This window comes from Triturus cristatus, chromosome 7 (genome assembly GCF_964204655.1).
Source record: "Triturus cristatus chromosome 7, aTriCri1.1, whole genome shotgun sequence".
Classification (NCBI taxonomy): domain Eukaryota; kingdom Metazoa; phylum Chordata; class Amphibia; order Caudata; family Salamandridae; genus Triturus; species Triturus cristatus.
The window spans coordinates 410967579-410992337 of NC_140590.1; the positions used below are offsets into that span (position 1 = coordinate 410967579).

General features: G+C 43.5%; 1 protein-coding gene across 1 annotated transcript in view; it reads left to right on the forward strand.

Annotated features, from left to right (window-relative positions):
* Positions 1-24759, forward strand: part of LOC146809818 (E3 ubiquitin-protein ligase TRIM39-like) — a 235354-nt gene that overhangs the window by 65386 nt on the left and 145209 nt on the right. The window contains exons 2-3 of the mRNA XM_085614908.1: positions 20467-20562; positions 21176-21400. Of these exons, the coding sequence (XP_085471034.1) occupies positions 20467-20562; positions 21176-21400 (321 nt within the window). The remainder of the gene's footprint in view (positions 1-20466; positions 20563-21175; positions 21401-24759) is intronic.

The following is a 24759-nucleotide window of genomic DNA, read 5'->3' on the forward strand; positions in this document are numbered from 1 at the left end:
AACGCGAGATCAGGACCATTGACTGTCTATTTGGCCACCCGCATTTTGTTCCTTAATTCGTCCGACGTCCAGCAGTGCCAATTGTCACGTTAGACAATTGCTATATGATAGGTGAGTGTGTAGGAATGTACTTTATCTTTTCCCTTGTTGAGTGCACTAGTGATTATTCACGATTAAAATCCTAACTTTATAAGATGGCGGTCATCCTTCATGCATTTTGCCATATAGCTTAACCCAGGTCCCGCGAGCGTCATGTGAACACAGATAACGTGAGGGTAGATCGGGACCATATATTTCCAATATGACCCCTCGCACTTTGGTTCGTACTTTGCAGATGGCGTTGGTTTATTGCCAGATTAGCGGTGAGAGTGTAGCAATGTTTTTAGCTATCTAGACAGATCATTGTACCAAACAGTTAGAGGCTGAATGGTTGTAATATTCTTCCTTCTCCAGCCAGGTACTTTCTTATCATGGATTTGTACCGATATTGCTGACATTTTGGGGAAGTAGATTGTGCTTATGTCAGACCGCTGACTATTTTCTCCATAGAGGCTTTCTTACACCAATAGGTATGTCATCTTTATGGGGGGTCGCATATTATGTTGTTCATTATTACTACATGGCTACTAGTATACCATTATATTTATTTTTCATAGATTTCCATTGGTGCGTTACAACACGGGTTTATCTGGATACCCATGATTTAGATGATAACAGTCCTCTCACAGTGACTAGTAGATATTCAGGTGAGATTATGCACATGCAACTGTTTGTAGAGATATGGTGTGCTTACTTTCATACTCTACATACGAAGGTCTTCCGTGCATCATCGCTTTGTTGGTGGTGTCGATTACGCTTTCTTGAAGTACATGATAATGTGTTGTGATGTATGGGTGATATTACCATTTTGGAAATCCAAAATAAACATGTACACACCTTCGTAGGGTATTTATTCAAGTATCGCTTGGGTATATCTACGCCCTGGGGCTTTTTACTTTTGGATTGGATTTCTGCCCCACTCTAGTATTGATAGGCAGGTTCATTATGGGGAGGTACTTACTATATATTGGCCCTCAACTATTTATTCATGACTATGTTTTACGCTTGCCCATGTAAGCGTGCCAATGGGCAGGTGGCCATGTTTTTATTTACTTAAGGCTTTTTTATAATTAGATTGAAATTACTTTATGGCCGATCTACATGCAGGTCGTTGTTCGTTTGATTATATTGAAGAAATTATATTTATCGAAGTCTGAAACTCCCAATCGGTGGGTTCCGTCTATTCTTATTTTTGTTTGTATTTTGTGTTCTTAGTCTATGGGCCTCCTCTCTACATTTCGAAGTCACAGTGATATCTGGTAGTGGGTCTATTTCAGTCTCTATCGATATGATTCACATATTTCCATTTTTTAATAAGAAACACTGTATTGGCATGTGCTTTTGAGCACTCAGGTTTGAGCACTTGTGCCAACTAAGCACCATTTTTCTTATGACTTCACTCTTTTCTCCTCTATGGGATTTCTTTCATAGGTCTTTTTCCTCCATCTGATGTCCTTTCTGGTACATAAGAATGAATCATAGTTGAAGTCATTGTATTTGTGCATTTTGTATGGAATATTTATTATACATATCTACTTTTCCAGAATTGAAAAAATCTGAGTACAGACGAAACACATGTCGGCTAGATCGTGTGCTGGGAATTCTTTTAAAGTCAATAAAGACAAGAATCTGCGAATTTGTTTAACTTGGATTGGACTCTCTGTTGGATGTGAAGAACATCAATTCAGTTGATCTTTTTAGAATTGCATGTACCAACAAGTACATTACAATTGCGTTTTCTAATCAACTGATATTAATGTTGGACTGACTATAGATTGAAGGGTGTGCGGTTAAAGCTTATATGGATCTTGAGATACATACAGCATGGTACCAAAGTAACACACTGCAAAGACACAGTGTCACACAATACATACACAATGACATAAAACACGCACATGGTGACACTGCAGCATACAGCACTAATACAGTGAAACACAGATCAAAAATACCATGACACATAGCCCAGAAAACAGTCACACAACACACAGTACAGGGCAGGCGCATTGTGGTACAAAGCACATAAGTCATGACGCGCAGCACGGACAGTGATGGGCACCACACAGCACAAAGATGCAGCAGGGACCACATCACAGCAAAACCCACATCTGTGGCATGCACACACTTGTTGCTGCCGAAAACACCACTCTCACAGGGTCAGACTGATTTGCATATGGCCATGTCTGAACTGGGGTGGCGGAGTGAGCTAAAGAATGATGATGGATTAAACCCAGATCAGTTGACTGGGGGTGAGTGCTTGCATTGTTCAACACTCCGTCCATCATCCCCTTTGGTTTTGCTTTGTTCGCCCTAAGTTGGCAGGGTATGCCCAGACGTAGGTCCCTTGCTCACTTTGCCACTGGATTCAAGCTAGCCTGGCTGATGATGGCTGATTAGCCAGAAACCGGTCAAAGGATGCTTGTTTCCGGTCCAGGGAAGACATGGCTTGGCAGTTCGGGCTGGACTGTTCCCATGATGCACAGGGTCAGACTGATTTGCATATGGCCATGTCTGAACTGGGGTAGCGGAGTGAGCTAAAGAATGATGATGGATTAAACCCAGTTCAGTTGACTGGGGGTGAGTGCTTGCATTGTTCAACACTCCGTCCATCATCCCCTTTGGTTTTGCTTTGTTCGCCCTAAGTTGGCAGGGTATGCCCAGACGTGGGTCCCTTGCTCACTTTGCCACTGGATTCAAGCTAGCCTGGCTGATGACAGCTGATTAGCCAGAAACCGGTCCCAGGATGCTTGTTTCCGGTCCAGGGAAGACATGGCTTGGCAGTTCGGGCTGGACTGTTCCCATGAGGCACAGGGTCAGACTGATTTGCATAAGGCCATGTCTGAACTGGGGTGGCGGAGTGAGCTAAAGAATGATGATGGATCAAACCCAGATCAGTTGACTGGGGGTGAGTGCTTGCATTGTTCAACACTCCGTCCATCATCCCCTTTGGTTTCGCTTTGTTCGCCCTAAGTTAGCAGGGTATGCCCAGACGTGGGTCCCTTGCTCACTTTGCCACTGGATTCAAGCTAGGCTGGCTGATGACGGCTGATTAGCCAGAAACCGGTCCCAGGATGCTAGTTTCCGGTCCAGGGAAGACATGGCTTGGCAGTTCGGGCTGGACTGTTCCCATGAGGCACAGGGTCAGACTGATTTGCATATGGCCATGTCTGAACTGGGGTGGCGGAGTGAGCTAAAGAATGATGATGGATTAAACCCAGATCAGTTGACTGGGGGTGAGTGCTTGCATTGTTCAACACTCCGTCCATCATCCCCTTTGGTTTTACCACTGTCACAACACCATCTAACACACCCAGAGTGTACCACAGCCACAACTTTACCACCAGACCTCAGCCTGGCCTGTTCCTGCCAGTGGAAATGTTTATTATTGCTCTGTGAACATTTATCCACAGCCCCGGTCTGTTCCTGCCTGTGAAAATGATTCCTGTTATGGGAACATCTCTCCACAGACCACTGTCAGCCCTGGCCTGGTCCTGTCTGTGGAGATTATTCATCCCGGTTCTGCGCTGCACAGTGGAGTGGAGCTGCCATGCTGGCCGCAAATCACATTTTAATTTTTATGGTGGGAATGCGGGGTGGGAATGCGGGGTCAGGGGTGGAAGTCATTATGCCCTCCATGCTGCACTCCTTCCCTCCTTCTGACACGTCTCCCTCCCTGCTCTCTCACAAGCAGGCTACATCGTTATAGCTTTTTTTTCTTCTCAATTTTCAGCCATGAATCCGATGCACAGAAGCCACTCTGCTGTGCAATAGGGCTACAAATATTGCAAAAGGCAATAGCTTGTTTCTTCTGCACCAATTGACGGAACACTTTTCCTTTTGCTGTTTGATTTTCTAGGCTCACCTCCAGTGAGAAGGTCAGCCATTTACAGAAGGGAGCCGTCTACTTGCTCGATGCCTGTCCAGAACCATGGGAGACCCTTACATACACGCTGTGCTTGTAGAAAGGCCATGTGTTGCCTCTCTAACTCTTTTCTTTCTTGGAATAATTGACAACCATTCCACATGTCCCAAATAATGTTTGCTCCGTTTTTTTTTTGCACATGCCATCTGATTAGGCCTCAATCTGATGGTATGTGCAAAAAATTAATTGGGCCTGTAATTTACTTTCATCAGCTGCGGCCGCCCCATGCAGCCCCCGAGAGGCTGAGGCAACAATCACAGTAGGTCACGATTAATGTAGGAGAACGAACGAAGCAGCCAGCCTGCATTAGCTTAATTCAGTTCTCCTACTTTAATCACGGCCTGGCCGCCCGCACCACGCGCACCAAATCAAAAATTGTAATCATGATGATGATTGATTCATCATCATAATTACAAATTTTGATTTATTGCCTGCACCCGCGACGGTCCTGTGAGAGGCTGAGCGCACAACCCAGGCCAACTCTGCCCTCCGCCCTGCTCACAGCAAGTCACTCAAAATCAAATAAAATAAAATTGACTCCACCACTGTGCGCGGTGCGAGTCCCTTCCGACCCAGTGCCAACTGTGCCACCATGAATCATTAATTGGCTGCAGTGCAGGGAAAAACTCACCTGCTGTGGGCGGCAGTCGGGGGGATAGCCTAGGAATAATTAAATTATGGCCACCCACAAGCTCCGGTCAAGTGCGCACATTGCCTCTCTGACTCAGTCGTCACTCGTGATGCTACAGGCAGTCTGCGCGAGGCCCAATGCACATGCAGCATGATGACATCAGCCCCGGCCCCCACCCTAAGAGTGGCACGCAGACATGGCTGAGGAGGAGACAGTGCATCATTCTGCGCACTGCGCATAGGCACCTCCTCTTCCTCCTGATTATTGGTTTGCACTGCACAGGTCAATCAGGCTGCGGTGTTTATTTTCCCTGCAGCCCAGGCCGTCCACTCCTGCACCACGGAGTAAGCGGAGACACGGCGGACAGAGAGAGCGGACTCGGAGTAGTAGTCTCAGGAAGTCTGACTGACTGTCTGTCTGAGTCTGACACAGACTGTCTCAGTCTGTCAGACTCAGAGAGACAGTCAGTCAGACTTCTCTTTGAAGTGACTCACGTCACGTCACTCACGGTCGGACCGAAAATCGGCCCCAGCCACAAAACCAGTCCCCATGTGAAAACCGGCCCCTAGCCCATCCAGCCTACCGGGATTGCCCGGTTCCAGGAAGTACCAGTCCGGCCCTGCTGGTGTTCCCCGGTTTGTTTGAAAAGGCTTAATAGCTTTCACAAATATTTTACCATGCATATGCAAGGTCAGGTTTTAGGCGCCACTTAAACCATCAGAAAATCCACCAGAATACGCATCAACTTTCTAAAGCACCTTCTAGAAGGCAGTCTCATCAAGTTAATTATCTGCACCTGTTATTGTTACAAACAATTAGAATATGACCTTTATGAACGTTCTAAAGCACTCTTATATAAAGACCGTCCACACTCCTACCCTTCACTTAGCCTCTTCGCCTGCCACAGACCTTTTTCTCAGCTTCCAGGACTCTGTCTTGCCAGCTCCCTTCATCCTCCCGCTTTGACCTCACCGCAAAGAATGTCCTGCATTAGTCTTGGACCTGGATGGAAAAAAGAACAAGAAGAAAAGGAGGGGCGCATTAACAGACTTGATTTTACTACATGCTGAGCACTGTTGCGACATCGTGCTGCAAACAAAGATAACCAATGCTTTTGTTCAGTTTGTACATACTGTTGGCAGGGCTCTGCCAGAGAGGGCTAAACCCGTCCAAATTTGCTTCTGGGTTTGATGCTTTAATCATACTCAGACCATTTATCAGACTGGTGTGGAAGCCTCCTGCAGTGTTGCTGTTGAGTAGACGAACCACACCATCTTTGACTCTACATGCACGTTCCATCCCAACCCACATTCCCCCGGGATTTGCCACAGGAGCAGTGCCTCCTCTTTAAACCAAGGGCAAGTCTCGGGAGGATTCGGGAACTAGCGTTGCCACCTCATTTGAATCATCTGAGATCCAGGTAGGTGGCTTAGGATAGACAGAAGGCTAAGCCACACACTTACCATTCCTTTCGGGCGGCGCCATGACCAATCAAGACCAAATATTCACGAACGATCTAGCACATGCCTTATCAGGGGACCTCAATGACGCTAACAATCTTCCTGAGTTAATGCAGCAGTTGCAACTAGATCTGAATAGGTTAAAAGCAGAGAATGCAACACTTAAAGAAGAGTTGCAACGAGAGAGGACACATTTCACACAATGGAGGGACACTAAACCCAAAGATAGTCTCCCAGTTTTAACCCAGCCTGTGTTTGGAGAATCATTTCAGAGAGGGGAATTTACAACTTCTGACCAGAATCTGCATGTATCTGTCTCTACACCCAGTCCTGTACCCTTAGCAGCTTCAGAACACTTTCATGGTAACAGTACTAAATTTACAGCCTTTAAGAGTCAAGAACAGGAAAAGCTAAGGCTCTCGACCAGAAGGGAGATCATCTCCTGGAAAAAAGCCATACAGATGTCACAATTTCTGAGACATGTAGGAACACAAATTCCAAGGCATCTGACTATCTGAGTCACAGTAATCCTATCACCACAGCGGAGTCACATAATGTCCATGCTTATTGACTCAGGGGCTACAGGCAATTTCTTTGATCTGACCCTAGCTGCCAAGCTCAGGCTCACAAAAGTTCCCAAATAGAAACCTGAGCCTGTGCGAGCAGTAGATGGTTCAGAGTTGTCCTCTGGACTAATTTGTTTTCAGACAGAGGTTCTAACATTAGTGTGCGAAAATGGGCATTCTACTTGTCTTTGATCTAATAAACAGTCCCACCTTTGGGGTAATTATGGGAGTACCTTGGCTAGATCACCATAATCCAAACATTGATTGAGTACACCGCACCGCAACCCTCGACTCACCATTCTGCACTACTACCTGCTAACAAGAGGCTCCAGAGGTAGGAATACCTCTGTATTGCACCTTGATCCAAGGAACAGAAAACCTTAAACTACCCAAAAAATACCAGAACTTTCACAATGTTTATGACCCAGTGAAAGCAACCCAACTGCCCCTTTGATACACCTCCTCCTGGGAGCAACGCTGCCCTGCAGTAGAGTTTACATGTTGACAGAACCTGAAACTCAATATATGCGCAAATATCTGGATGAACTACTAGAGGTTTTATACGTCACACCACATAGCCTGTGTCTTCCCCACTCATCTTTGTACCCATGAAGAATGGGGAGTTGGGGACTTGTGTGGATTATAGGGCGGCCAAGAAGGGGATTATTAAGAACCATTATCCTCTCTTGTTAATTCTGGTACTACTTGAACAGGTCAGAAATTCCACCATTTACACAAAACTAGATATATGGGGAGCTTACCACTTAATCTGCGTACAAGAAGGTGATGAATGGAAAACCGTCTTTAGGACTAGGTTCGGGCTGTTTGAGTATACTGTTATGCCCTTCTGCTCTGTAATGCTCCAGCAGCATTTCAATATTTCATTAATGAGGTCTTGAGTGAGTTTTTGGATGTTTGTGCAATCATCTACATAGATGACATTCAGATTTACTCAAACTCAGAACAAGAACATGTACAGCATGTACGTGGCATCTGGCAGCGCCTTAGGGAAAACTCTCTCTTTGCTAAATTAGACAAATGTTCCTTCCATGTACAGTCAGTAGAGTTTCGGCGCTATCACTTATCTCCGACAGGCATCATTATGGGCCCTAAAAAGGTATATGCCATTAGCAATTGGCTAACTCCAACAAATGTCAAGGAAATTCAACATATACTTAGCTTTGCTAATTTATATCGTAGTTTCATTCTTCAGCATCCCAATCCAGACCAGCCCTATTAAATCAAAGCTTATTCCCAAAAACATCTACCAGCGGAGCAAAACTAGATGATGGCTAAAAGAGAACTTATGACCATCAAACTGGTGTTCACTCAATGGAGGAGGCATTACCTACGGAGGGTTAAACATACAGTCACATTATTCTCAGATCATAAACATTTACAATTCGTAACGCCGATAGGGCTCTCACATTTGATGGCTGCATTTCTTTAGTGGGTAAGATTTCATCATCATCTATCGCCCAGGGACCACGCAGTTACAGTCTGATGTTCTTGCTAGAGTGGCGTATGCTCACTCTTCCCATTCCACATCAGACTCCCTAATTGTCATTCCACTGGAAAAGATAGTCGCAGTCAGCGAGGGTTACACCTTTATGGTGGCCTTACATGAAGAATATAACTAAAGGGCAAAGAATAGATCAAAACATTTAACCATACTATCACAGACAAGCTGTTCCTTCACTCTCAGAAACTGACATCCCTGCTATAGAAGTAAGACGTCAGGTAATTCAGTTGAATCACAACACAGCATTAGCAGGGCACCCCGGTATAACAAAAACAGTAAGGAATTGTACAAAAACCTTCTGGTGGAACAGCATGCAGAACGATATACAAGAATACGTATCTGGTTGCCCAGCTTGTGCACCAAACAAGAACACCCATGCTGCACCTGCAGGCTTATTACAGCCTCTGCCTATACCCCCAGTTCCTTGGCACATCATTACTCTGCATTTTATTACTAACGTTCCAGCAAGTGATACCTTCGCTACCATTTTAGTAGTTGTGGCGATGTTCTAAAAAACACCACAAACATCCCTCTCAAAAAGATACCCACCGCCGCAGAATTTTGTTAAATATTCATTGATCATATCGTAAGACTATATGATCTACCGACTAAAATCATCTCTGATAGCGGAGTTCAGTTCACATCTACATTTTTTAGAACTCTCTGCGATATGTTAGGACTAGAGTTAGCCTTGTCATCTGCCTTCCACCCACACACCAATGGCAAACTGAATGGGTCAACCAATCCCTAGAAACTACACTAAGATGCTTACGATCCACGTACACTAGACAATGGGATCAGGCCTTACCCCTAGCTGAATTCACCTATAATAATAGCACCTACTCAGCCACAAACTACACACCCTTCTTCTTCATCTCAGGACAACATCCTCAGGCCTTTCCCATTGAAACATCAGGCGTTTCTACTACGCTACCTTCAATCACAGAAAGATCGGAACAACTGAATGAGATTCAAAAACACGCTAGGAAGAGTTTAGCAAAAGCCAAATTGGCCATGAAAGTACAGACTGACAAGTATAGAACTCCAGCACCTATATACAAGGAAGGAGGCAGGGTATGGTTATCAACAGAACACCTACAACTAGAAGGCCCAATGAAACTACAACCACAGTTTACAGGTCCTTATGACATTATCAAGATAATTAATCCAAGTCAACGTCAAGCTACGGCTTCTCCTGAATACACTATTCACCCAGTGTTTCACATTTCACTAATCATGCTATACCTCCCTGCCAAACAAAAATATACCCCACTCCCACCCGTTCTGATTAATGGTCAAAAAGAGTGTGAAGTTTGCTGTATCTTGGACTTTAAACAATTTCTGGGAAAACTATATTACCTTATTGATTGGAAGCTTTATGAGCCCTCACAGCGTTCCTAGGAACTGGCCTCCTCAATTCATGCCCCCCGTCTGGTGAGGCAAATTCATGCCCTCCACCCCACCAAACCACGACCTGTAAGACTGCCTTTTGGAAGGGCGAGTGTCAGGATTCCTACCACAGCTCACCTCTCCTGACTAACACAATATACAAGCATGGCTCATATCATTCCTCCCAATACTTATGAATGAACAAACATCTTGTACATTGGCTTTTGACCATATTACATACTATTGGTAATAGCCAGCTGCAGCGGGTGTTTCCCAGTTTGTTTGAAAAGGCATAATAGCTTTTACAAATGTTTTACCGTGCATATGCAAGGTCAGGCTACAGGCGCCACAGAAACATCCAGAAAATCCATCAGAATAAGCATCAAGCAACTGACATTAGTGAACTCAATGTGAACCTTCTGGAAGACAGCCTTCATTAAATTAATCCCCTGCTCCTATTCATTGTTATTCTTGCTGTACTATTTTTCTTTCTAGGGATCACTTCTCCTCTACATCTCGTTGTCTTATTCCCATTATCCAAAATCTAGCCATTACGAGTTTTGCCGTTCCTCCTTTTTTGTTCATTGGCTTCTATTCATACCAGAACAAGTATACCACCTTTAAGATGGCTGATTTTTTTCCCCTTTCTTTCCCCGACAAACTTGCGAGTCACATGACTATCATGCCTTCATGTGACTGATGGACTCTCGCATTCTGCTTTTTTAGGCTGACGATTACGCAGAATCGGTTCGGACCTCAGAGACTCCCTCAATCTTTATACCACTTCAATTTGTCAACATTGCCTGCGTCCTCTTCAACATTGATTTACTGCCATTACTATTGAAAACCATCACGATTGAAACGATCGTCTCTTTTCTGCTCAGCCCTTTCCTCTTACCATTTGGTGCCACATATGGACGTCTCGTAAATACACTTAATGTACCTGTGCTCCCCTCCCCGCATTTTGCAGACTGTTCATGATTTTACCTTCCTTCTCTCCTACCCTTCTTCTATCTTTTCTACTATAGATGAATATACATTAAGACATATGGGGCCTCATGTAGGTAGCCAAATACCGGTCGGTAACGGCCGATTTTCGGTAAATATGCCGTTACCGACCGGTATTCAGACAAGTGAGATGTAGGAGTCCAAAAACGACTTTTCGGTAAATATGAGGCGGTAAATACCGAATCATATTTACCGAATTCTAAAATACCGAATCAGATTTACCGAATACATACTTAACGAATCGGTAAATATGAAGTGGTAAATATGAAGTGGTAAAAATGAAAATGACATGTAGGAGCACTCGGTAATTAAGAAATCCAAGAAAATCGGTAAATAAGAGTCGGTAATTAACACGATTGAAAGCAGGTGGTAACCATCAACAGTGCATATAAGCAATCCCAAAATGCAACAGCGTGGACAACATGGCCGCTATGTATGTCATTGCAAGGCGCCTACGTCTACAGGCAGCAGGACTGAGGGCTTGGCGACGGGAGGAACGCATCTACAGACAGCGCATCACACTATTCCACCTGACTGATGCAGAGATACATGAGAGGTACAGGCTACACCCCGAAACCATCATGGACTTAATCAGGGACCTTCACCCACTCCTGGACCAGCCAATAAGAAGGGCGCACGCCATACCCCCACATGTGCAGGTGCTCTGCAGCCTACATCTGCTGGCATCCGGCAGTTATCAGGTGGTGATAGCTGCGGTGGGTGGTGTATCCCAGAGTTGCCTGTCACGTTTCTTCAGGAAGTTCCTGGATGCCATGATGCAGAGAATGCACCACTACATCAGCTTCCCCAACACACAGGCTGCACTGCAGAAAACAAAAACAGACTTTTATCACATGGCACAGTTCCCCCATGTCATCGGCTGTATTGACGGTACACACATCCCAATCTGTCCACCAGCTGACACAGAGCACATCTACAGGAACAGGAAGTCCACCCACTCCATCAATGTGCAGGTGATCTGTGATGCAGGGAACATCATCACAGATATTGTTGCAAAGTTTCCTGGGAGCACCCACGATTCGTACATCTTCCAGAATAGTGGGATCTACACACGACTGAGTGCCGGAGAATTTGGAGAGGGATACCTGCTAGGTGAGTAACAGTGACGCCCCTTGCAACCTGCAAATCATAGTGTAAAGAAGCATGTGACTGATGTTTCCCTTTAACTCATCTAGGCGACAGTGCATATGCATGCCGGTCATTCATCCTCACTCCCTACCTACACCCATCAACCCAGAGTGAGAGACGATACAACGTGGCACACAAAACAACACGCAATGTGGTGGAGCGCACGTTTGGACTACTGAAGAGCAGGTTCCGCTGCCTCCACAAGAGCGGAGGCGCACGCCAGTACACACCCATCACCTGCTGCAAGATTATTGCCACTTGTGCAATGCTGCACAACCTTGCCACGAAAAAAGGTACAGATGTGGAACTAACATATTTTGAGGACAACGAGGATGAGTCAGGCCAGCCACAGGGCAACGCAGCTAGAGTGCCAACTGCAATCGATGGGAGAGAGAGACGGACAGAGATCACATGCAACTATTTCTGAGTAAGTAAGGGGACACAGCCAGTTGTGATTAGTCATGACGTAGTTTTAATGTGGCACCACGCCATGAACACATGAACAAGCCAATCTGGCAATATACCATCTATACAAGGAGTATGTCCAGGGTTACGTCACCCATTGGGAAGTGGCTAAGCAGGGCCACATCAATGTTTGCGCATACGCGCTGCAGTTGTGGATGGCACGGCCTGTGCATCCTCACTAGAGCCAACCCCAAGCCGCCTGCTGCTCCTGCGTCCTTCTGGGACGGGGGGTGTGATGCTGCTCCTGCTGCTGGTGTCGATGCTCTCCGCAGCATCCCCTGCAGCAGTTGTCGACGCCTGACTAGTAAATAGCACCCCTAGTGCACTTGTCACCTGCACCATCCCCCGAGACAGGTCGCTGCAGCAGTGTGTTAGGCCCTCCTGCATCGTCACAGAGCGCCGGCACAGTAGAGAAGTCGCAGTTGCCAGACGGTTGAGTGCCCTGTTGGTAGTGTCCCTTCTCTGCCGTTCCCGGCGCCGTGCCTCGATGTCAGCATCTAATTTGCTGCACAACTGCTGGATTGACTGGGACATGTCCCGAATGCCCGCAGCCATGCCGCTGATGTTATTGTCCATGTTGACTAATGTAGTTTTCATCACCCGCATGTGCCTCTGGACTGTCATGACTGCCTTTGTTTGCAGGCGCTGTTGTTTCAACATTTGGCCCTCGAGACCCAAGAAGACACCATGGCCGTCAATGGGTGCTGGTGGACTCTGGACACGCGACCTGCGGCGCCCTCTTGCTCCCGTCTGTGCTGCCTGTGAGGTGTGGGGCACAGTGGCATGGCTCCCTTCCTGGGGCCTGGTGAGTTCTTCAGGGCCCATGCTGTCGTCTGACGAGGTGTCTAAGGCTCGTAGCCTGGCTGCTGGACGCCTCCTCATTCCCACACCTGCAAGCGGAGATGTGGCCGGTGATTCAAACATGAGTGGCGATGCTGGCTCTGGGTGAGGTGATGCTGGCTCTGAGTGAGGTGATGCTGGCTCTGGGTGAGGTGATGCTGGCTCTGGCTGCGGCGAGGCTGCCTGTGTTGGTGGTGCGGCTGCCAGTGGGCCTGCTCCCTGGTCTGAACTTGTGCTGGCTAGAGGTGATATTTGTGGCCGGTGTGCCGTCTCTCCTGCAGCATGCCCTGTCCTGCATGATGTCACATCTGTGGACAGAAATACAACATTGGCTCAGTGTCCCCGAAGGGCTGCATTGAAAGCGTCACAATAAATAATTTCACATTCCAAAATGTCCTCTGTCTCCTTGTGCCTCGAGTGCGTGACATGCCTTGTTGCCCTGTAACATTTACGTCATGGTTGGTGTTTCCCTGACTACATCTCCCGGAATGCATTGCCTGTCTGCACTGACACGTGTGGACTGCAGTGTGATTCTCGTTTCACAATGGGGGATGTGGGATAGGGATAGGGGGTGCTACATTGCTGTGCTTTCGTCTTACCTTGTTGTGTGGCGGCTCTGGCAGAGCTGTCGGCGTCCCCAAGACCCACGACGCTCTCTTGCTCGATTGTGGCCCCCACCAGCTCCTCCAGTTCGGTGAGGGCAGGTGCCCTGTTGGTTCCACCTCCAGTCTGGCTGGCCTCCTTCTGGATGTCGCCCATCTTCCTCTTGGTTACAATCCTCAGGTCATACCAGCGCTTCTTTAGGACCTCTATGTCCCTGTGGGTCACTCCCACAGCATTCACATGGGCCTGGATGGCCAGCCATATGTTGCGCTTTTCAGCCTCAGGCACTTGCAGGGATTGCCTTCCAAACAGCTTCTGGTGCTGCTTCACCACCTCCTCCACCAGCACCTGGAGTTCCTTGGGGCTAAATTTCAGCTTCCTCCTCCTTTCCCCTCCGTCTCTCTGTGTTCTCTGGCTGGACATGATGTTCGTTTTCCCGCTCGCACAGGCACCGGCTCCCTGCCTCTCCTCTGCACTCCAAGCCTCTCCAGGGTCGGCTAATTATGTACACCTGCCTGGGTGTGGCCACTTCCTGGTTGGGTGGGCTGTGGTTGCACAGGATTAGCTGTTTCGTCAAGTCATGTGATTTTATTTACCGATTCCGTACATACCGATTCGGTATTTTCCGATTCGGTAAATACCACCTCGGTATTTTCCGATTCGGTAAATACCACCTCGGTATTTTCCGATTCGGTAAATACCACCTCGGTATTTTCCGATTCGGTAAATACCACCTCGGTATTTACCGATTCGGTGAATTCCGATTCGTGATTACCGAATGTTACCGAATCGGTAACTGTTACCGAATTTTTACCTACATATAACTTACCGATTCTAATTTACCGATTCGGTACGGCTCGGTATTTAAGAAACGGTAAAATTTATTTACCTACATGAGGCCCATGGTGAGCGATTATTTTTATTACCCCTCACAATTTTAGTTTTTTTTAAAAATAAGCAGCACTGTCTTAACACATGGTGTCTCTTATAATGCATTTTGGAATGATTTTACTATGCAGTTTGAATAATATTAATATGGTTCATGTCTGTTGCGCATGGGAGTTTAACAAATATAGATACTCACACGGTTAGTAACTTTACTTGCAACCACTTTAACCTGCCACCTAATAAGTTGTACAGGAACACTCTGCTTATGACCATATCATGATAAGCTTAAATATAAGCACATAAATTCTAGATAAGAGAATATCTGCATGTTATTCCATCAGAACGCTATGTTTGGCTGTTACCTTGCTAAAATATCAATGCGCCTGCCATCATATCATATATACGTTGTATTGAAGAATATTGCTGTTACTAATGATGTGATGGTGTGATGTAACCAACCCAGATATGTACTATATTAACCTTATGCTCATAACATACATTTTTTCCATTCCCCTTTTTTCCATTCCCTCTTTTTCTCTCTAATCTCCTTTTTCCTACTAAATGTTCCACCCCTTACGTCAGGTACTTCCCTGTTTACCCTTATTTGCAATTCCTGTGTCTTTTCTACTTTTTGTATTTTTATGCCCTTGCACCATGCATTATGATATAATAATGTTGTACTGATCAGCCTTGCGAAAGCCCTTGGTGGGATAGCCAGATGGGCAAAACACGTATTAGCTGTTCATTCTCTACGCTATCTTGATTACTTGTTCTCAGAACCAATAAAAGGAGGAACCATTATGCATTGACGTTGGAATTTGGAGAATTTCTTCCAAGACTAAATTTATAACCTGCAGGAGCTGTCCCTTCATTGACAATTATTTTCCAATTTCGGTGGACCTTGGGGTGTAACTACCGGACAGGCTTTTCTGCATTTGCATTATGACTTAGGGTCCTGTCTAGTTACACGTGAAATCCCTTCAGCTGCACACCCCTACTTTACTACTAGCAGTAATTTTTACATTGTGAGAGAACCTTATTTTCTTTTGGTATTAGACAAATCATGGCTTCCTAGAAATTGCCATCATAGGTGCAATTAATGCTGAAAAAGTCTAACAAAAGGAAAAGGTTAGGAAGGGGGAAGTTTGCAAAATGATGATAAAGTTCAATGGTAACATCATGTGGTCCAGGTGTTTTCCCTCTTTGTATGATAGAGACTGTATGAGTGATTTCTGATAAAAAGTTGTCTGTATCTAATGATTCAAAATCAATATGTTGGGATTGGGGGGATGCAATAGATTGAAAATAATTGGTCAACTTTGCTTCAGAAGGGTGTTTTTCTGGGGACTATAAATTAATATAAAAATTGACAAATTCATTAAAAATATCTTTGTCCATATATGGAACAGCCCCTTCACTGTTTCCTAAAGACTCTATCGTAGTTCTATCTTTTTTAACATTTAAGTAATTCACAAGTTCTTTACTCATCTTAATTTGGCCACCATAATATCTTGCACTTCTCTTCAATAAATAAATAGACATGACATCTGTAGTTAATCAATGGAAAGTTAATTTGGTGTCTATTAAGCTTTGTAAGGAGGCTTAATTTTTGTAGGGACAATAGGAGTATTCCTGTGTTTTTATTTTCTGAAGACGTTGGTTTTATTGAGCTTCCATGAGTTTTTTAGTGTGAAACAAAATTAAAAATGACACCTCGAGCTCGTAACCAAGTATCCAGTGCGGAATATTCTTGCTTCACTCTACATGTCCGACTTCTTTGGCGATCTGCTCACGACTTCCGACTTCCGTGTTCGTCACATGCACTGGATACTTGGTTCCGAGCAACAACCAAGACAGCAAGAGTACAAAAAAGTGCAATGTGTTCCTTTCTGCTGAGAAATGACTTCCAAACCCCTTTGAGAGAATACTCCGATTCATAATAGTGTCCTACACCGCAGTTCTAAGTCCTGAGGAAGACCTTCCTTAAATCCTCTCGGTCCCCACACGAAGATCAAAACGCGTCGGCACACCCTTCACTCACGCCTTCACTTCACGAGGCCAAGAGTATCGCCATATCAAACTGAAAAGAGATTATGGACATTCAGGTTTAACCAACCGATGCTGGTTTAAACAGATATAAAATGCACTAAGGCGTCCTCTGACCTCCACACTATCTGGACCGTCTACTGAATTAGTATCGAGTAGGATATAGATCCCGATACACGTTTATAATGAAGTAGGACCTTTCTGATTTATGACACTGTTCATGCAATGTTTTGTAAAGATGATTTATGTATTTTGTCTCCCATGCACTGTATATAGAGTATCTTTTTGTATTATAACCATGCACTAATATGTAAAATAGTATCAGAATGAAAACATGTGTTCAAATTTTGAAACAAAAAAAAGAAAATACAAAAGTATGAAGTGAATTAGTATTGATGAAACACGAAACATTGCGTATTAAATACTTTGAATAATTCATGTTTGTTAATTTACCCACTTGCCTAAGTAGCAACAAGAACCCTAGTTCATTTATGAACAAATACGGAGGTAATACGTTTAGACCTAAGCATTAAACAAGACTAGCGAATTCATGGTCAAAAAGGCAGCATTTCATTGTACTGTTTAATAGATCCCAGCCTCTTTGGTCCTGAACTGAATCAGTCCCCTTTCTTTTGGACAAATCAAAGGAATCCCATATCATGGCAAAAGAAAAAACTCAGAAGTACAATTTTCAAACTGAGAAGTTAAATTAGTAAAATGAGGGAATAGAGGGAAAAGAAAATAGAGTACAGCAACAGAAAAGAAAACAAAAAAGAATGCTTCAAAAAAAGGGACATAGAGACAGTACAAGTCATACAAATGATCACTGAAAAACATACCTAGGAATACAAATAAAGATGAGTGGAGGGTGGGAAAATGACGGAGACAACATCTTTACCAAAGAAGACAAGGAGAGCAGCTAAGAATTGAAATAGGGCATCACATGGAATTGGGACCAGAAGATAAAGAGGTAGAAAAATAAACAACCGTATAAAACAAGAAAAATATGTAAATAGAGCTTGTCATTAAGAGAGAAATATACCATAATAACAAGTCACAAAAGATACAGTTGTAACTGATTGATTATGAAAGAAAAAATTGTAAGGAACAAATTAATATTTAAGTAATTCTTAAAGTTTCCATGTCTTCTCCTCCATATTACTGACTGTATCTCCTGAGAGTGACAGAATCTTCATAAGTAGAAGCTTTTTCTTTATAAGTCATCTTAAATAAACATGGATGGATTAAACCAAATCTATCATTCATGGCTCTCAACTGAGGATGCATGTTCAGGAATTGTTTCAGATGGTCTGCTGTAGCTTTTGCCATGTCCCAGGAGAAGTAAAGTCTGCGACCAGCCCAGAATATTTGTTTTTTAGGTTTAACAGCAGGTATGACCTGTATAAGGTCTGTATATTGCAAGAAAAATAGAATAACTCCTCTCGGTTTAATAAAACCACTGGGACCAAGTTGGTGCGCCCTTTGAATATTGAGATGAGTAGGCATTTCCAGAAGTTTGGGGCGAAAAAACAGAAAATACACAGTCAGATCAGAAACCTCAGTGTTTTTGGGAAGACCATAAATGTGAAGGTTATTTGGTCAATTTTGGTTTTCAAGGTCCTCTGTCAGCTTTTTAAGTAGGGAGATCTCTGACTCTAAATTAGCAACACATGAGGGTGTATTGTCAAAATTATCAGTGTTTTGCTCTTCCGGTAGAACTTGCAATTCCAATAACGACCATTTATAATCCAAATGTTGTGAAGTCTTGGAAGCTTCTTTCATAAAGGGTTTTAATGCACTAATTTCCTCAAGGATCACTTCCTTGTTTGATCCCATGAGCATTTTACCAAGCGTAGACAATTTCGGAAGTGTTGCTGGGTTAGTGTCATAGTTCTGCATGGTATTGTCATCTATATAATTATAGGTAGAGTCAGAGTCTGAGAACAAAATAGTAGTTGAGGCTCCAGACAGTTAGTTTAAGGTTAATTTTTTTCCCCATATCAGATAAATGGACTAAAAAAGGGGGCAATTTTAGTGAAACAACAGTCACAAATGTAAAATGTAAGCAAAAATTCAAATGCAAGGATTAGTAGCAACTGAAAAACAGTAATTATGAGCCACCGAGGAAGGAAAAAGTCTTGTGCAAGAAAAATTATAAAAATAGAATTACTTATGTACTGGATTACAGATAATTAAAAGGTTGGTATGGTACATAGATGAGTACCAGCAGCATAGATTTACAAAAGCATGAAAAGTGGCTCAGGAAACCAAGTTGAAACATATAGGCAAATGGTGGGTCTCCTATAAATGATTGAAAGAAGGCAGGCAGACTGCTGTATAAAGTGATATGTTGGTGCAAGGAAAGTGCAAAAAATAAAAGAAATGCACTTACTGCCTTACAACAAATCAGGCGCAAATACTTGAGTTGACTAAAAAAAGTCCCCATGGCCGGCTGCATGTTAGAAAGAAGAGCCAGCTTTTGAAGGAGATTGCTATAGAAACAAATATTATTGTGTGAGACACTTACTGCCTTACACCGGGACAGGGGCATAGTATTATGTTGATGACAAAAGTCCCTGATGCTGGCCGCATGCTGGAAAGAAGAGATGATAATGAAATGCAAAGCAAGTGACTGAAAGAGGCTGATTTGCAAGAAGGCACTCTCACCGCCCTTCAAAATGGCAGGCGCGACCTCACATTCTGACTGAGATTCCCCCAAAACTGGCAGCGCTTTGTAATGAGGAGCTGGCAAGTTGAAAAATTAATCCAGCGACTCACATGGTGCTCAGGAGGATGTCCTCACTGCCGTTGAGTGCTGGAAAGGCCCCCAAACTGTAAAAAAGCTCCCGGCTCATACCAGAGCTCAGAAGTGTGCTACAATCTTGGATGGCGCTCAAACCACACCCCCTGGAGAAAACATTTGTATTTACATTTTAGTTGAATGGGAAAGCCTTAGACAAGTCTTCATTGAGAAAATTCAAATTCACTTTCATTAAGCAAACTGAAGAGTGTAACTAAACTTTATATTTAATATAAACTAAATCATTTATAAATTTAGACACTTTAGAAGTATAAGATAATGAACAAACATTTTAAAATGACTGTTTATTTTGGGAAATAGTCACACTTAGTTTGGTAACCTGGATATTTTAACCATGGGTTCAATAAATATTTGACTTTATTTTATCTCTGCTTTTGGGTTTGTGCTTGGATTATTAATAGACACTTGATGAGTATTGCATATGTGAGTAGCTCCTTGGTGCTTACATTAATTTAAGTTACATATGTGGCACTGCACTCGAGTTTTGAACTCATACTACACTATTATTTTCCGTACACTCAGGTATATGCACACACACTTACCCTCAGTTGAGTTCTACCAGTTTGGGAAGGGTTTATGTCTACTTACTGCAGCCACATACCTGAGAAAGTGGGGCCCCTGTGTAGTAGACCTACTGTGCCAAGATACATGTTAAACGTAAAGGGCCTAGAAGGAGTTTTAAGTAGAGCTCCTACAGTCAGTACAGATACCCACAGAGACCATACTGACCTGTAGCTAGAATGGTCCAAGACCCTCTTTACAACAGTGGTATTGAGAGGGATCAGGACATCAATAAAGCATATAGACCAGTTGTCCCTGTCAAGTGGGGTGATGGCTTAGGTCATGTGGACAGAATGATTACCACGCTGAAGACTGACAGCAGAACTCACAGCTGATGTCACTTTGGTGGCATGTTGGAAAATGTGTAAATTGCAACATAACACAGTAAATATCTTTGTAAATGCTTAACAGTGATCTTTCAGGAATCTCACTTTTGCTCTTTGCTAACTTTAAAGTAGTTCTTAATGACTCTTTCTTGTACTTTTCCTTTAACTGTTAGACTAAACTTGAGCAGCAGAAGGAAGCAATTAAAAAGACCTTGGAGGACATGACGAAAATTAACTGCACAAACATTAAGAATGCATCAGAATTAGAGGTGAGAAAACATAAAGGGATTATTCACCTGATACTGGTCATGTTTACTTCAATATGAGTTTGCTGTAGTCAGCTAAGAATGTTCCGCACAACAGTGGCGTAACGAAAGTTGAAGGGTCCCCCCTGCAAGGTACACAGAGAGGCCCCCGCTCCAGATTTATTCCAGAGCTCTCCGGTGTGAGTACAGAGCTGAGGGGGCCCCCTGCAGCTCGGGCCCCCCGCACTGTGGGGGATGCGGGGGCCTGTGTTATGCCCCCGCATAGATTCTGATTTAACTATGCATAATCCTGTATTTTGTCACAGTGATTGCGACAATTTATTGGAATAAAATATTAGCTGACATGACATATACAGAGATCAGGTAATATTCCTGTAAACAGGTAAATAACAGTTTCTCCACTATGCTTCTGTGTCCCCATGGGCCACTTGCCCTCTGCCACCTCACTCAGGAATTTCAAGAGACATCAGTGCAAACCATTATGCATTTTGTGTTTATGTTATTCAGAAGCCCTTGGTAGAAAGCATTCTTGTCAGTGATATTTAGACTCAACGTCTATACTTTGTTCCAAAGCTCATGTTAAGTTTAATGTGACATATTTTTCTTTCTCATAAAGGGAAAATTTGAAAGCCAAAAATTCATTAACTCATTTGATGAGATGCACTTCATGGTTAAGACGATGAAACTGCAGCTGTGCCTTGGCATAGATGAAGATCACCAGCTTGTTTTAGATGCCATAGAGAAGAAAGTGGAGAAGTCAAAAAAGCAGCAAACGTCCTTGAGAGATTACATCATCTTTCTGGAGAAGAAGCTTGCTCTGCCAGATGTAGAACTATTAAGGGTGAGCATCCATTTTAATATCTTAAAAACGTAAGATTTTCTTTGCTTTACCTAGGAGCTTTGTATAGCATGCTATTAAATGAATACTTCTTAGTTATTCAAATCGCTAAATGCACACAGGACAGAATGAGTTAAACATTAACGCAGATGGTTTTCTTTTCAGTTTGAAAGAAAGATTTTATTGATGCAAGCAAAGGTATCCATACAAAAGTAATAACAGTAAATGCTTGTCAAAGTATTTCATTAACATATGGCTAAAGAATGCGATAAGTTCATGCCACTACAACACAATAGATTATACTGCACAAAATGAAAAACAGATTCATGAGTAAGAAAGAGGCCATTAATACAAAGAGATTAAATCATAACAGTAGTGGATTTGGGAATAAATCTGGGAACGCACAAGGGGTTCAGGGGGGCTTGAAAACCTCTTGCTGGGATGGTTTTGGCTGGGAGCATTTTTTGGCACACATGTCAATGTAAAATGTAACAGGGGACCACAGGTCCAGACGTTTAGTTGCCAGCCGTATGGGATATACAAAAGAGGTGTCCAGTCTGTGATTATGGCAAACTGCATACCACCATGCCTTGTAAGAAATCTTTGTAAAATCCTTTCAATTAACAGTGATCTGCTGAAAAGCAGCCGCTAACAACAAATCAATAATTTTAGTATTAACTGGGATATTCTCCCAACACGGTGAAAGACTCCCCAAGAAAATATGAGTGGTAGAAAAGGGAAATGTAGTGTCAAAAATTAAATTAATTTGGGACCAGACTTGCTTCCAAAAACTGTGTACAAGCGGGCACAAAAATAACGCGTGCAGTATGTCAGCCTTTGGGGAAGAACATGACCAACAGGTATCTGGGGTGGATGCAAAGCTTTTGCTCAGAGCACTTGGAGTGAGTAGGAGTCGGTTATACACAAAGAACAGCGTTTGTGTGAGATTAGCTGCCCTGGAGGACTTACGCAGCTTGAGCCATATGTTATTTCAGAGAGATAATGGCCACGAAAGCTGAAAATCTCGTTCCCAGGCGTCTTCCACTTTAGATTTCTGTCTAGGGGTATCTGTCCCCTGTAAATGCTTATATATACTAGAGGCTGAGGGTGTAGTCTTAAGTAGGGAGGAAAGTTGTGAGGAAGAAGTCCGGGAAATGGGGGACTGGGACATAGCAGAGAATCAATCAAACCTATCCATCACAGCCAACTTGAGTAAATTATATTTATGTAGGAATGAGTCAGGCAAGTCAAAACGCTGTTTAAGTGAATGAAAGGTCATAAAATTTGAGTCTGAGAATAACTGACGTATCCATATTAAACCCTTACGACGCCAGGTCTTCCAATAAATTGGTTTACCATGAATAACTAAGTCTTTATTATGCCATATTGTTGAACTCAGGAAGTAATCAGTAGTGTCCGGGGGGGGAGGGTATAACAGCTAAAAGCTTGGAGGTAAACTTAATTATAGGAGAGGACACCGCCTGCGGCTTACGCGAGAAGGAAAGATATTCTGAGAAGGAGAAGGGAGAAAGGAAAAGACGCTCTGTTCTAAGCCATAGAGGGCAGTTCTCTGAGGGATCAAGTAACCAAAGTGAAGCCTGTCGCAAAAGGAAAGCTCTTTGATAAACCTGAAAATCAGGGAAACTGACTCCTCCCTCTGTCTTGGGACAAATTAATTTAGCTAGAGACATTCGAGGTCTCTTTGAGTTCCACAAGAAAGAAGAAAGGGTGGAATTAATCTTTTTAAAGAACTTGGCAGGGATAGGGACTGGAATATTAGAGATGGTGTACATTACAATGGGTGACAGCATCATCTTTATAGTGTCCAACCGACCCCACCATGATAAGTAAAGTGGGTGCCACTTGGCCACTAAGTCAGCAAGTTTCTGTATACATTTGTTTAAGCATAGCGCTACTGTGTCTGATATTGAGGGGGTGACGTACATGCCTAAATATTTAATATGGGAGGGGCTCCATGTGAAGTTTGAGGCGCTAAAATCTGCTTTAAAGGTATACTTGGTCAGGGGAAGAATCTCACACTTGTCGTTATTTAACTTGTAACCAGAAATTTGGGAATATGCCTGTACGTCTGCCAGAAAGGCAGGAATGGAGGCACTAGGATTGGACATAAAAAGTAAGATGTCATCCGCATAAGCAGCCAGTTTAAGGTGAATGCTTGCCGACTGAAAGCCATATAAATTCGGATTCTGACGGAGCTTAGAAAGAAAGGGCTCCAAGGCTAAATTAAAAAGGAAAGGAGAGAGAGGGCAGCCCTGACGGACTCCCCTACCCAAATCAAATTACGAGGAGATCAGACCATTAGCACAGATAGCCGCCCTTGGGTGGGAATAAAGAAGAGAGATCAAGGATACAAACTTGGGACCGAAACCAAACCAACGAAGAGTATAAAATAAATAAGTCCATTCAACTCTATCGAACGCCTTCTCAGCATCGAGCGCAATTGCCGCTAGGGGGTGCTTTAAGGATGAGGATTTAGACAGGACATCGAAAAGGAGTCTTGTATTGTCCGTGATAAATCTGCCTTTGACAAAGCCAGACTGTTCCGTACTTAATAGATCAGGTAAGTAGGAATCAAGACGCATAGCCAAGGCGTTGGAGAAGATCTTATAATCTATATTTACCAAAGAAATAGGTCTATAGTTTTTGCAGTACCTGTGATCTTTCCCCTCCTTCGGTATAAGGCATATGTGTGCTTCCGAAAAAGATCCCGAGGAGCAGCCCAAGGTATTGAAGGAAGTTATAAGAGAGTATAACTTGGGCAATAGGAGTTTGGAAAAGTGCTGGAAGAATTCTACTGTAAAGCCATCAGGCCCAGGCGCCTTATCCTTTTTGAGGCGCTGGAGAGCCGTTAATAGTTCTTGTTGTGTTAGGTCTAACTCCAGAAGACTTAGATCCGGTGAATGAAGCGGGGGCGTCTGGAGAGTTGAGAAAAACTGAGAAAGAGAGTGATCGGAGGGCTGCGATTCCGAGGCGTAGAGGGATTTGTAGCAGAGGGAGAATTCGTTCAGAATATCCGCGTCTTTGAACTTTAAATCCGAGCGGTCGTCGTAAATGGATTCAATGTTAAGTCTGTTGTGTTTGACTTTCAAGTAATTAGCTAGTATCTTTCCTGCCTTGTTTTTGCCCCCATAAAATTTAGCACTAGATTTTAACAAATATAGCGAAGCATCCTCCGTCGATTTCTTGTTAAATTCCAATTTAGTATTAATGAGGGCCGTGAGGGACTGTTTTGAATGTGAAGTGTAAAAAGAGTGCTCTAACTGTTTGATGTCCTGTAAAAGGTTGTCAGTGAATTTGCGAGAGAGTTTCCGCCTCTTAGCCACAAAGCCAATGATGAAATC